Raw genomic sequence first — 12,086 nt, 5'->3', positions numbered from 1 at the left:
TAAAGAAATTCTCAATGAGTGCCCGGTTGTTCTTGGTCTTCCTATAGCATTGTGACATTTGTTGCTCAGCACCCCATAGATGTTGCCGGAGTCGCCCTTGCGGCCAAATAGGAGAAAGAGGGAGTAGCAGTCATTACCGATGGAGACGCAAAAATCCAGCATCCTCTCTGACTTGTTCCTATTAGCAGACTCCGTCTTGGCCATCTTGCATGGATTCAGTATATACCTCCGGGGGGGAAGTCCTCTGCCGTCCCTCCCCCCTCTCAGTCAGGTGCAGGATCTGCACGGCGATCAAGATGCAGGGGTTCTTGGTGGGCCTATCCAGCACAGCCCACACCCAGTCAGCACCCAGAAAGATGCGCTGCTGCTTTGTCATGGCGGTGCTGTTGGAGGAGTCAGTCATGTGGAGGTGGCTGCTCTGGGTAATGTAGGTAATTAGGAAGATCTCGTTGAGGGCTGTGGGGCTGGAACATGTCCTCTGGGTCCAGGGAAACAGGAGGTACTCCTGGGTCCTGGCGGCAGCTATCCCCACACAGTATTTGGATAGAGGGACAAAATTGTTGGGCTTGTTGAGGATTCTCCACAGGGTGGAAAATACTCTGGGTATGTCTGGGGCTAGTGGCTTGCTCTCTCTCGTCCCCCACAGGGTTGAGAAATTGAAGTTCATGTTGGGAATGGTCGTGATCGAGGCTGGTGGCTTCTCCCACCAGGTTGAGATTATCTTGGGAATGTCCAGGGCTGGTTGTTTGCTCTCTATCTTCCCCATGTCTACAGGATTAGGTCAGAGGGTGGTTTCCCTTATGACCTGAACATATGATAACAACAGTATAGTTTATTGTTGTAGAAATGATAATTTACATGAAAAAAGTTACATAGGTTATACTTGTGTAATAACATGGATTGAGGGTACAGAAGGGTATTCAACCCTAATGGAACCCTCAACCCTAAAAATACTTTAATTGTACTATGTTTTCTCTAGAATGGTGAAAGAATTACAAAAATAAGTCAATTAAAGCTCACCAGTATGGGTCTGCCTTTGATGTTTGGAACAGCTACAGCCCCTCTCTCCTCTCTGAAACCCTAGTGAGATATTGTAATGTGCTGGGTTGATGCAGATTAACCTGCAATAGGATCCTCATACTGTACAGATTATACCTGGGCTTGTACACTTCACTGGGCTACCTAACTCCCAGGGAGCAGGCTTCCCTTAGTATTTCCTCTCTTAAAGAAGCGATCCTCCATTCCGGTGACTGTTAAAGGGACTTACTTAAAGGACTACATCTGCCTATGCAATTATATGCGAATTATGTGTTGAAGCATAGAAAAAACAGTTTCTTATTGGTCATATACAAATTAGCTGTGTTAAGTGTTGGTGTGTTTGTTTGCAGTATGTCTTAGTGCCTTGTTTGCATCATGGATGTGTCCAGGTAATGGGTTGTTCCACGAAATGAGTCCCTTTTGCATCCTTTTGATATTTTAAGAAGAAATTGTGCATAAATATGGAAGTTTAAAAGACTGTTATATTAAATGAAGTGCCCTTTAATATAGACCAAATTGATAATTCAATGCATCTGGTTTTAAATACGCCTATAGACTTGCTAAAGTGCCAAAATTCTGCATTTTGACATGTCCCTCTGTGATTTTAACCCACTTAACCCCAACATTTCTCCCATTTTTCACCTTCATTGAAAGCCCTAGTTATTTTGTTGCTTTGTCAAAGTAATTTCTGAATATTATTATTTAATTCATGAGATGTGTCGTTTATTTTAAGGTAAAAAGAAAAAAGAAAAATGTCCCTCATTTTAAGGTCAACCCTGTTACGTGAACTGAACTCTCGTTGTAATATGGTGAAACTATTCCTTTTGGAACATAAAAAAACATCTTATAGTCAAATCCTAGTGTAAAAGCAGGCGAGCTGGTTCTATTCTTGTAGGTTGAGCATGACACGTCAACCCTGTCACCCATAGATAGACAGGATAGAAATGTTTTAACAATTTCCTTTTTTTAAAGCTTGCATTCATTTGCACAAAACAAGCTTCCATTCCCCCTCTCACAAGAGGATTTATGGCTGATTTTAAGATGAAATCGTCAACCCTGTTACAGTTAACCCGGTTACTTTATTTGGCACTTAATAGGCAATTGCTATTGTCTTTTGTTTTTCATTTAACCTCTTGAGATAGGAAAACATGTTTTTTTATCAAGTTGAACATGTCATGACAGAATGTTAAAATTAGGTTAAATATATATATATATTTTTTTTTACCAAATTAAACTACCCAAAAGGGACTAATTTAGTGGAACAACCCTAATCTAAAAAAAACATACAAAAACTCATCAAAAAAGTTGTGAAATAGTACAAAATAATACAGTATGTGCAATCTTACAGGCTAGATTGCATAGGGGAAAAAAGCATGTCCTAAAAGCTCAAGTGGCATGTTATAGGCCTATACCTTTCACCAAAAATACAAAATACATGCTATTTACTCTAGTTTGGGGAAGAGCTACACACCAATGACGCATGTAAAATAGAATTCCTTCACCGTTCATTGTGTTCCTGTCACTAATACAGAAGTAGTATTCATTATAGTCCTGTATTATGATGAGGTAAGGGGTATGGCCAGTTGAGATTGTTGGTAAAGCCTCCTGCATTGAGGTTAGGTTGAGGTATGAGGCAGATAGAGGTTTCCCTTGGTTGATTGGCTGCGTTAATTAGTGTGGCCAGCGTAGCGTCCTCTCAGACTAGTGCTGTTTGAGCCCGTCTCATCTCCTTCAGAACTTCGTCTCGGCTTAGCAAATACTGAAAGCAAGAAGGGCCAGGGGCTGGGGTTAGCAGGAAGCATTATTCTGCAATGTTTGTCAGTTAAAGGCTTTAGAGTAATGTCCCTAACTTTAAAATCTACTTGTCGAAGCCTGTTTATTCAGTTGAAACCTTCACTGTCAGGAAATATAAGAACAACATAGCACTGTAGGATTGAGGAGAAATACAAAACATAACAGCCAGTGGCGTAGCGCAGTTTTGCAAGGCCCCACCCGCAAGGTCTGAGCCAGGTACCCCTCCCCCCTAAAAATAGGGGGGTGGGGGACAGCTAACTTCCTGAAATTCAACCACGGGGCAGGGAGAAATATTTGCAATACCTCCAGGGGGATCCCAGAGCTTGTGGGCGCTGCAGGGGTGCATCCTGCAGGGGTGCATGCAATTGTAAATGAGAACTTGTTCTCAACTTGCCTACCTGGTTAAATAAAGGTGAAATAAATAAAAATAAATAAAATCCTACACCAGTGTTAACAGCGTAACAGAAAATACTTTGTTAACTGGTTAGTTTATTAATTATTTACAGTATTGTCAAAAAGCTTGTTGAATGAGACGGATTGAGGAACTACTTACTGTGAGTTGGTTTATTCCCTCAGAAAGAGCTTCTATCTGCAGTACGGTCCCCTCTGTCACCGCCATCTGCAAAGTCAAACACAACACCTAGTTCTGGGGCTAATGTACTACTGACAGGCCAGGACATCAATGACATACAGGTAACTGCCATAATAATGGATACAAAGTATATTGAAAGCAGGTGCTTCCACACAGCTGTGGTTCCTGAGTTAATTAAGCAATTAACAATCCATCATGCTTAGGGTCATGTATTAAAAGTATTGTGTCTACCATAGCTATGCCCCCATAGGATGACAATGCCCCAATCCATAGGGCACGAGTGGTCACTAAATAGTTTGATGAGCATGAAAACGATGTAAGCCATATGCCATGGCAGTCTCAGTCAACCCAATTGAACACTTATGGGAGATTCTGGAGCGGCGCCTGAGACACCATTTTACACCACCATCAACCAAACACCAAATTATGGAATTTCTCATGGAAGAATGATGTTATATCCCTCCAATAGAGTTCCAGACACTTATATAATCTATCACAAGGTGCATTGACAAGGTGCTGTTCTGGCTCGTGGTGGTCCAATGCCGTATTAAGACACTTTATGTTGGTGTTTCCTTTATTTTGGCAGCTACCTGTAACACTTTGTTACTTCCATGCATGATGGATGGCAGGGTAGAAGGATCTACTGTAGGTGCTGAGCAAGCACCACTGTTCAAGTCATAGGTCACGTTCCAGGCCGACTACATTGCAGTCGTTGCATTGCATAAACCAATGAGTTATGGCAGGTGTCTGCAGTGAAGTCAGCCTGGAACATGGTCATTATGGATTTATGATAAAGATGTACCTGCAGATGGTTGAGCCCCTCCCCCCAGGGTGCATGATGGGATAGTCCTGTTCCAACATGCACTCCTCCATCTTGCATACAATGGGCCAATCATGATGATCAGAAGCATTGATGAGGGCTAGTTAGTGAATGATACTGGTTAATCAATTATGCATTCTGATGTCCCTGTACCGTGCAACGCAATTCATTACAGTGCATCTTTGATTCAAGTTCTTAAAACTGTAAATATTGATAATGGGCAGAGATGATTTCAACATAAAACCGAGACAAGACTACTTTCTTCTCTAATACGAGATGCAAGCTTTGTACAAAGATTGCATATATTAAATAGGTTATCAGGAAGAATTCCACTCCTTTATCACACTTATGATTTTTATTGACGGATTTGGATAGTACTATTTACAATTAATGACAACAAGAGGGCTTCCTTGATTGAAGCGTAATCTTTAACTATAACAAATATTATAACAGTCACATTTGAAAAGAACAGTGCATGATAATCACAATCTGGATTCCGTCAAAATGTACACAGCTATACAATCTCATTGTACTTTCCATTGTACTTCTTTCAATTTACCAACATAAATATATACCTCCATATGCAAATATTGCACAACTTCATTCCACAACTGTCTGACAAACAAGCAACATTGCTTTCTACTGGTTAGAAAAACATTTTAAAACAATGGATCAATACCATTAGGTGAATCTCAAATATATTTGTGTTAAAATGATCAATAAAATGATGCACAATGTTGTTTACATCAGTGGCATAATCTTAGTGCGTTAAAGGGCTGATGTGATAATATCAGAAAGCGTCATGCTCATATGGGGCACAAGGGCACATGTAAAAGGAATTACTAAACTTCATTTTTAAGGACACATTTCATCGTAATTATTTATAAAAAGATCTCTTAGCAGTATTTTGCAGAGGGGGCACACTGACTGGACCAGGCAAAGAGTACCCCCCCCCCAAGTAAGTGGTTACTTCCAAGGTGCACCCTGGAGAGCAAAGATATGCTAGGACACACATAGCGTTTGATTTTGATTTTAGATGTCGGTGATGGGCAGGACTGGCAGGAAGTAGGTTTGTAAATGAATTTGATCAAGCTACGTAGCCAATTGATTCCTTCTTAATAATGAATAAATAAAACAAAAATGTTTTGTTGTTTCTCTGTATTACTAGCCACCTTACAATTTTATGAAGTTGGTTCCCGGTCTCCCAACCTCATAACAAGCTATCAAGCCATTTCGGGCTGTCAATCAAGTTAGAGTAGCTTGTCCAACTATCGTAGATGGCATGCCTGCTGGCAAGGTTGCCAAATTTTGGAAATGCAAGCAATTACTAAATGTACTGAATAAGACTCACATTCTTTCAGTCTTTTACCCAGATTTATGCAGAGAAGCATATTTAATTTCTTTTAAAAAAAGAATCGCCAGTCAGTAGGATACTGACAGCTCATGAGGTATGCTTAGATATGCAGAAAAAGACTTGGTTTAAATGTAATCTGGCACCTTATGATAATATCATGATATTTGTGTAGTAATTAGGATGCCATGATATGTGCCTGTATTGATGATGTGTGTTATGATCCCACGTGCTGTGTTGTAATTTGGAAGTAACATCCTAGGCATGTTAGTGCAATATATTGAGATGTGGGATTTACAACAGTCAGAATGACACCTTCATTCAAATTACAATTGAACAGGTAAAGAGGTATGCTTAGATAACCGATGCAGAAAAACTGTCTTTTTCTTTTAACATTGAATTCGGCATAATGATTATGGCTCTAGATGGCAGGAAAAAGCTGTTTCAGGTGTTTGAAAATTGCAAAATTCTCCAACTTCCAGGGGGCCACCACCCGTACATCTTTACATACTTTGTGCCGTCTCTAAAATAATGGTACATGACACCCCTGGCTAATATATCACAGCTGAACACAAGGCTTGTAGATCCACAGAGAACATAGGAGGGGTTTTCACTAATAGGTATTTTGACCAATAAACCCAGCTCTGAAAAATATCTGTTGTGATTGGTCAAAAGACCAATTAGTGGAAGAAAGATCAGAATTGGGCTTCCTGTGTAAAAACAACCTAAGTATCTAGAAGCAGCTCATGCCCAACGCTAGGTTTAGTTGTTGGGTGTTAGATGATGGCACGTGACGGGTGTGGAGGTGGGTGTGCTGGGGTGGGTTTTGGGTAGCGTTGGATGGGCATAGCAGGAAGAGGTGGGGTTATTGGCTGCAAGCTGAGTAGTGATGGGTAGGTAGATACAGTAGTGTGACATCATCAGCTGTATGGCCCCACCTGCTCTCGTCTGTCTGGGTCTCTGTCCAGGATTGGGCTGAGGCCCCTGAAGCCGGAGTAGGGCCGGTGGGCCCCGTTCACCACCGCTTGGAGCTGAGCCTGGGCCTGGGCCGCCTCCAGGGGGCAGATGTAGTCAGTCGAGTCATCACATCTCTTCTTCCTCAGGTGGCCGAAGTTTGAGAAGCCCAACTTCTTTGGCTGAATGGGAGGACATGCTTTATGAACAGACTGAGATAAAGCTGTGTATAATTTCTATTCTATCCCTTTAACCATAATCAGTGAAAAGATTTCTAAACAGTGTACAAATGGACAGTGCTGTTTAAAAATAGTTCCTATAAGCCTAATTGTGCTGACTAAGTACATTATGCTATCGCTACATTTTACCTCCGCACATTTTCTGCTAGCCTTAAAAAAAATGGTGGGTGTTAGCGATACGTGGCGCTACAAAAGCCTGCTGCCCGAAAAGCTGCTTGGAGCAGCCCTGGTCTTAGAGTTTAGCCAGGTCTGAGGTGTCGCACTAAGGATTAAGGTGCCTATCTCCTGAAAGAGATGGGGGAAAGGGAGGGGGATAGGGAGAGGAAGAGAGAAAGAGGAGAGAGTGAGAGAGGCGGATGAGAGAGCAAGAAAAGGAGAGGGAGAGAGGAGGGAGAGAGAAACAACAAAAACGAGGGCTCCTAACAGGGTGGTGGTTCAGCCCTTGGCGTACTACAGTACAGTACTGTCATCTATTACCCTGACTTTGGCTGTGGTGCTGAGGGGAGTGTAGCCAGATGACTCCATGAACTCCCTCTTCTCCTGCTGAGCCTGGGAGCCCACCAGCATGTTGAAGTTGGTGGCCAGGTGGCGTCGCAGCAGGGTCTTCTGAGGGGGGATGTTCAGCAGCATGGCCAGGGTGTCTGAGTTAAAACGAGGCTCCAGAATCTGGGGGGTCATTAGAGAAGATTCAGAGGAAGATACAAGCTGGTTGACGTTTATTTTCATGAATCTTGCCCTGGAGCAGAACTGAGCGATTTTAATAGTTTGCCTAACGTCAGTTTATGTGACAAAACAATCAAGTACAATGCCTTCGGGAAAGTATTCAAACCCTTTGACTTTTTCTGCATTTTGTTAGGTTACAGCCTTATTCTAAAATTGATTAAATAGGTTTTTTCCCTCATCAATATACACCCGATACTCCATAATGACAAAGGAAAAACCTATTTTTACACAAGTATTCAGACCCTTTACTCAGTACTTTGTTGAAGCACCTTTGGCAGTGATTACAGCCTCGAGTCTTCTTGGGGGCGACGCTACAAACTTGGCACACCTGTATTTTGAGAGTTTCTTCCATTCCTCTCTGCAGATCCTCTCAAGCTCTGTCAGGTTGGATGGGGAGCATTGCTGCACAGCTATTTTCAGGTCTTTCCAGAGATGTTTGATCGGGTTCAAGTCTGGGCTCTGGCTGGGCCACTCAACGACATTCAGAGACTTGTCCCGAAGCCACTCCTGCATTGTCTTGGCTGTGTGCTTAGGGTCGTTGTCCTGTTGGAAGGTGAACCTTTGCCCCAGTCTGAGGTCCTGAGCGCTGTGGAGCAGGTTTTCATCAAGGATCTCTCTGTACTTTGCTCCGTTCATCTTTGCCTTGATCCTGACTAGTCTCCCAGTCCCTGCCGCTGAAAAACATCCTCACAGCATGATGCTGCCACCACCATGCTTCCCTGTAGGGATAGTGCCAGGTTTCCTGCAGATGTGATGCTTGGCATTCAGGCCAAAGAGTTCAATCTTGGTTTCATCAGACCAGAGAATCTTGCTTCTCATGGTCTGTGAGTCTTTAGGTGCCTTTTGGCAAACTCCAAGCTAGCTGTCATGTGCCTTTTACTGATGAGTGGTTTCCGTCTGGCCACTCTATCATAAAGGCCTGATTGGTGGAATGCTGCAGAGATGGTTGTCCTTCTGGAAGGTTCTCACATCTCAACAGCGGAACTCCAGAGCTCTGTCAGAGTGACCATCGGGTTCTTGGTCACCTCCCTGACCAAGGCCCTTCTCCCCCGATTGCTCAGTTTGGTTGGGCGGCTAGCTCTTGGAAGAGTCTTGTTGTTTCCAAAATTCTTCCATTTAAGAATGATGGCGGCCACTGTGTTCTTGGGAACCTTCAATGCTGTAGATTGTGCCTTGACACAATCCTGTCTCGATGCTCTATGGACAATTCCTTCAACCTCATGACTTGGTTTTTGCTCGGACATGCACTGTGGGACTTTATATACGTAGACAGGTGTGTGCCTTTCCACATCATGTCCAATCATTTGAATTGATCACAGGTGGACTCCAATCAAGATGTAGAAACATCTCAAGGTTGATCAATGGAAACAGGATGCACCTGAGCTCAATTTCGAGTCTCATAGCAAAGGGTCTGAATACTTAAGTAAATAAGTTATTTCTGTTTTTTATTTTTCATACATTTGCAAAAATGTCTAACAACTTTTGTCATTATGGGGTATTGTGTGTAGATTGATGAGGATTTGTATTTATTTAATGCATTTTAGAAGGATTAAAGGGGCCTGAATACTTTCCGAATGCACTGTATAGTGTAGAGCAGGGGTGTCAAACTCATTCCATGGAGGGCCTGGTGTCCGCAGCTTTTTGTTTTTTCCTTTCAATTAAGTCAGAGAAAACCAGGTGTGTGGCGTTCCTTACTAATTAGTGACCTTAATTCATCAATCAAGGACAAGGGAGAAGCGATAACCCGCAGACACTCGGCCCTCAGTGGAATGAGTTTGACATCTGTATTATGGCTGATACACAAAAATATAACTTAAGCACAGGAAGCATAGAAATAGAGGATATAGAACTGATCTACCACTTAGACTTGCTATTGATGAGAATGACAGTTCTATAACTCACATTTCTATCTGAATTTGGTCAGGTTGCCCAAAATGTTACATATTGCAGCTTTAAGGTTAGGGTTAGGCATTAGGGTTAGCAGTGTGGTTAAGGTTAGGGTTATGGTTAGGTTTAGGTTTAAAATCAGATTTGATGACTTTATGGCTGTGCCAGGTAGTGACCACTGCAGTGCTGCCTCCAGAACAAGAAATGATTAGTAAAAATGCTAACCTGCCTACATACAGGTAATTACACAGAATGTTAGGATGGAATGAATTGGAAAAATAGGCAGTGTCTACACTGGCAGCCCAATTCTGATCTTTTTTCCCACTAATTGTTCTTTTGAACAATCAGATCAGCTCTTAAAAAGAGCTGATGTGAAAATATCTGATGTGATTGGTCAAAAGACCAATTAGTGGAAATTATTAAATTAAAAATAAAAGTTTCTTTAGTCTCTTAGGAATTGTATGTAACCATACATGTCCCATTATGGACATATTTGTCACTATAACGGCCTGAGCTGAGCTGAAATGCAGTAGAAAGGTATAAGAAGGGGCTGATTCAGTCATTGGGCCCTTGTACTTACGATAAGGCCCCCGTGCACCCCGCTGCCCCTCAGGTTGGGAGCGTACTCCGCCAGGTCCACCGAGCGAAGCCACTCCATCACCCTGTGGTTAGACCACTGAACCACCTCCGAGGGAGACGTCTTGTTCTAGTAGGAAATAACACATGTCCTAGCAAACACAACTACATACGTGTGTAAATGGAAAAACTCCTACAAACATGCACATGCACGTGTCTCACCTCATCCCCAGGCCTTCTCTTCAGGCAGTTGGGGTTGAACTTGTTGACGTGAAGGACGTGGATAGCACACTTCACACTGAGGTGATGGAGCTGACTGGTCACTTTCAGGAACAAGAGGTTGTTCTGAAGGAAGTTAATCAAATATGTTGTGCAAGTTTTTGTCTTTTTTTTTGTACTGGATTTAACTACACTCCTAGGAAAAAAGGTGCTCCATAGGAGAACCCTTTGAAGAACCCTTTAAGGTTCCAGGTAGAACCCGATTGGGTTCCATGTTGAACCTTTTCTCCAGAGGGTTCTACATGGAACTCAAAATGAGTTCTACCTGGAACCAAAAAGGGTTCTCTTATGGGGACAGCTGAAGAACCCTTTTGGAACCCTTTTTTCTAAGAGTGTAGGAAGTCCCTTGAGATCTCTTTTTCGAGGGAGACCTGAAAGCCTTATTGATTATATACAGTAGCTGAGACACAACAGTGAGACAAAAACGACTAAGACTACGATGAAAACCGATGGATGTCCTTACCACTGTCAAGTACTGAAGCATTCTGCCGTCTACCCTTCCCTGGTGAAACTGATCCTTGTACTGAGGTAAACCAATGTCATCAAGCCAACCTTCGAGGATAAACCACATAACAACCAATTATACTGGATCGATTACACAGAGTATAGCACCAGGTTTGCTGAATGTTGAGTGAATATGTTGATGGCCTCTACTGTGTCCTACATACGTGTGACCCAGATGTGGTCCAGTTCAGAGGATTTCTCTGTCAGTTTGGTGCTGAACGACTTCAGGGCCAGCTGCAGCTTCTTTCTGTGCAGTGGATTCTTAATCCCCATCTCCTGATATCAAGATTAAAATGAATCCAGGTTATGAGCACACTATTTACTCCAAAGTGAGCGCTGCAAATGACAGTTTTAGTAACTGGATTTGGAGTCACTTGGCACACTATTTCACAATTGTGATCAAGATTCAAACAAATTAGTTTGCCCTGCTAGTTTGAGCACAGCCTACATATATTGATATGACGTTTGGTACAGGAACCTGTCAAATGCAAAAAAAAAAAAACATAGCTGAAACATAGCAACCAAACTAGCTCAAAACAACAACAAAGGTTGAGCAACATGATGTGAAAGACGGAACGAAATGACGTCTTGAGAACTAGACAGGTAGAACTAAATGGCGATGAGAATGCTGCAATGACTGGACAGGTAGAATGACTGGAGGGGACGAGCTAAACATTGCTTTGACAGCCATACTGATGGAGATTATACAGTGTGTTGTTAGAGGAACACTCAGCTAACACAGAACGTTCCCGGAAGGTTGTCCTTGCCTTATTTGACAAATAACTTTCCAACAGCGTTCTGGGAACCAAAATAAGTTAGCAGAGTAATTTGTGTGACTGTACAGTGAGTACCTTCTCTAAATCCTGTGGTGAGGCAGAGAGGAGAGTTTGCCCGCTGTCGGCCCAGTGTCGGGCCAGAATCACATACTGTCCCAGCCCATACTCTTCCAGCCAGCAACACACCTGCTCCGGAGTCCACTTGGAGAAGGGCGTCTTCAGATCCCTGCAGGAGAGGACAGACAATTGATTGGATCATCAAGACTGGAATCTAATTAATACATTGGCATTTTTGGTATATTCTTGGTCACATGCATGTTTAAGATAATACACTGTATTTAATGTATTTTATGATAGTGTCCGTCCCATACCGCACAGAGGTCAATGTCTCTCCGGCCCGGGCCAGGCAAGGGCCGGCGGTGGCTCTCAGTCCCCCCCTCTTAAACTCTCCAGGCTCAAGGTCCTCTCCCTGCAGGCTGCCAGACTGGGTCTTCCTTATCCTTGGGTAGAGGAGATAGAACACATCAGTACCTTTGCTAGGCCACCACCTCTA

At 42.8% G+C, this 12,086-nt stretch overlaps 1 protein-coding gene across 12 annotated transcripts in view; it reads right to left on the bottom strand.

Annotated features, from left to right (window-relative positions):
- Positions 1-201: 201 nt before the first annotated feature.
- Positions 202-12,086, bottom strand: part of LOC106573224 (liprin-beta-2) — a 129,935-nt gene continuing 118,050 nt past the window's right edge. For 7 of the 12 annotated variants that reach the window (XM_082962535.1, XM_082962536.1, XM_082962538.1 and 4 more), the window contains 11 exons: positions 11,905-12,033; positions 11,609-11,759; positions 10,922-11,033; positions 10,717-10,805; positions 10,197-10,319; positions 9,979-10,104; positions 7,266-7,454; positions 6,534-6,731; positions 3,386-3,451; positions 1,021-1,080; positions 202-805 (listed from right to left, as the gene is read on the bottom strand). In XM_082962535.1, the coding sequence (XP_082818661.1) occupies positions 782-805; positions 1,021-1,080; positions 3,386-3,451; positions 6,534-6,731; positions 7,266-7,454; positions 9,979-10,104; positions 10,197-10,319; positions 10,717-10,805; positions 10,922-11,033; positions 11,609-11,759; positions 11,905-12,033 (1,267 nt within the window). In that variant the 3' untranslated portion in view covers positions 202-781. Of the gene's footprint in view, positions 806-1,020; positions 2,798-3,385; positions 3,452-4,580; positions 6,732-7,265; positions 7,455-9,978; positions 10,105-10,196; positions 10,320-10,716; positions 10,806-10,921; positions 11,034-11,608; positions 11,760-11,904; positions 12,034-12,086 lie in introns of those variants that run through there. The other 5 variants (XR_014380844.1, XR_014380845.1, XR_014380846.1 and 2 more) reach the window with 3 other exon arrangements.

Source organism: Salmo salar, chromosome 16 (assembly GCF_965601325.2).
Source record: "Salmo salar chromosome 16, fSalSal1, whole genome shotgun sequence".
NCBI classification, from domain to species: Eukaryota; Metazoa; Chordata; class Actinopteri; order Salmoniformes; family Salmonidae; genus Salmo; species Salmo salar.
The sequence above is the reverse complement of the archived record's forward strand: the minus strand, read 5'-3'. Positions and strand labels throughout refer to the sequence as shown.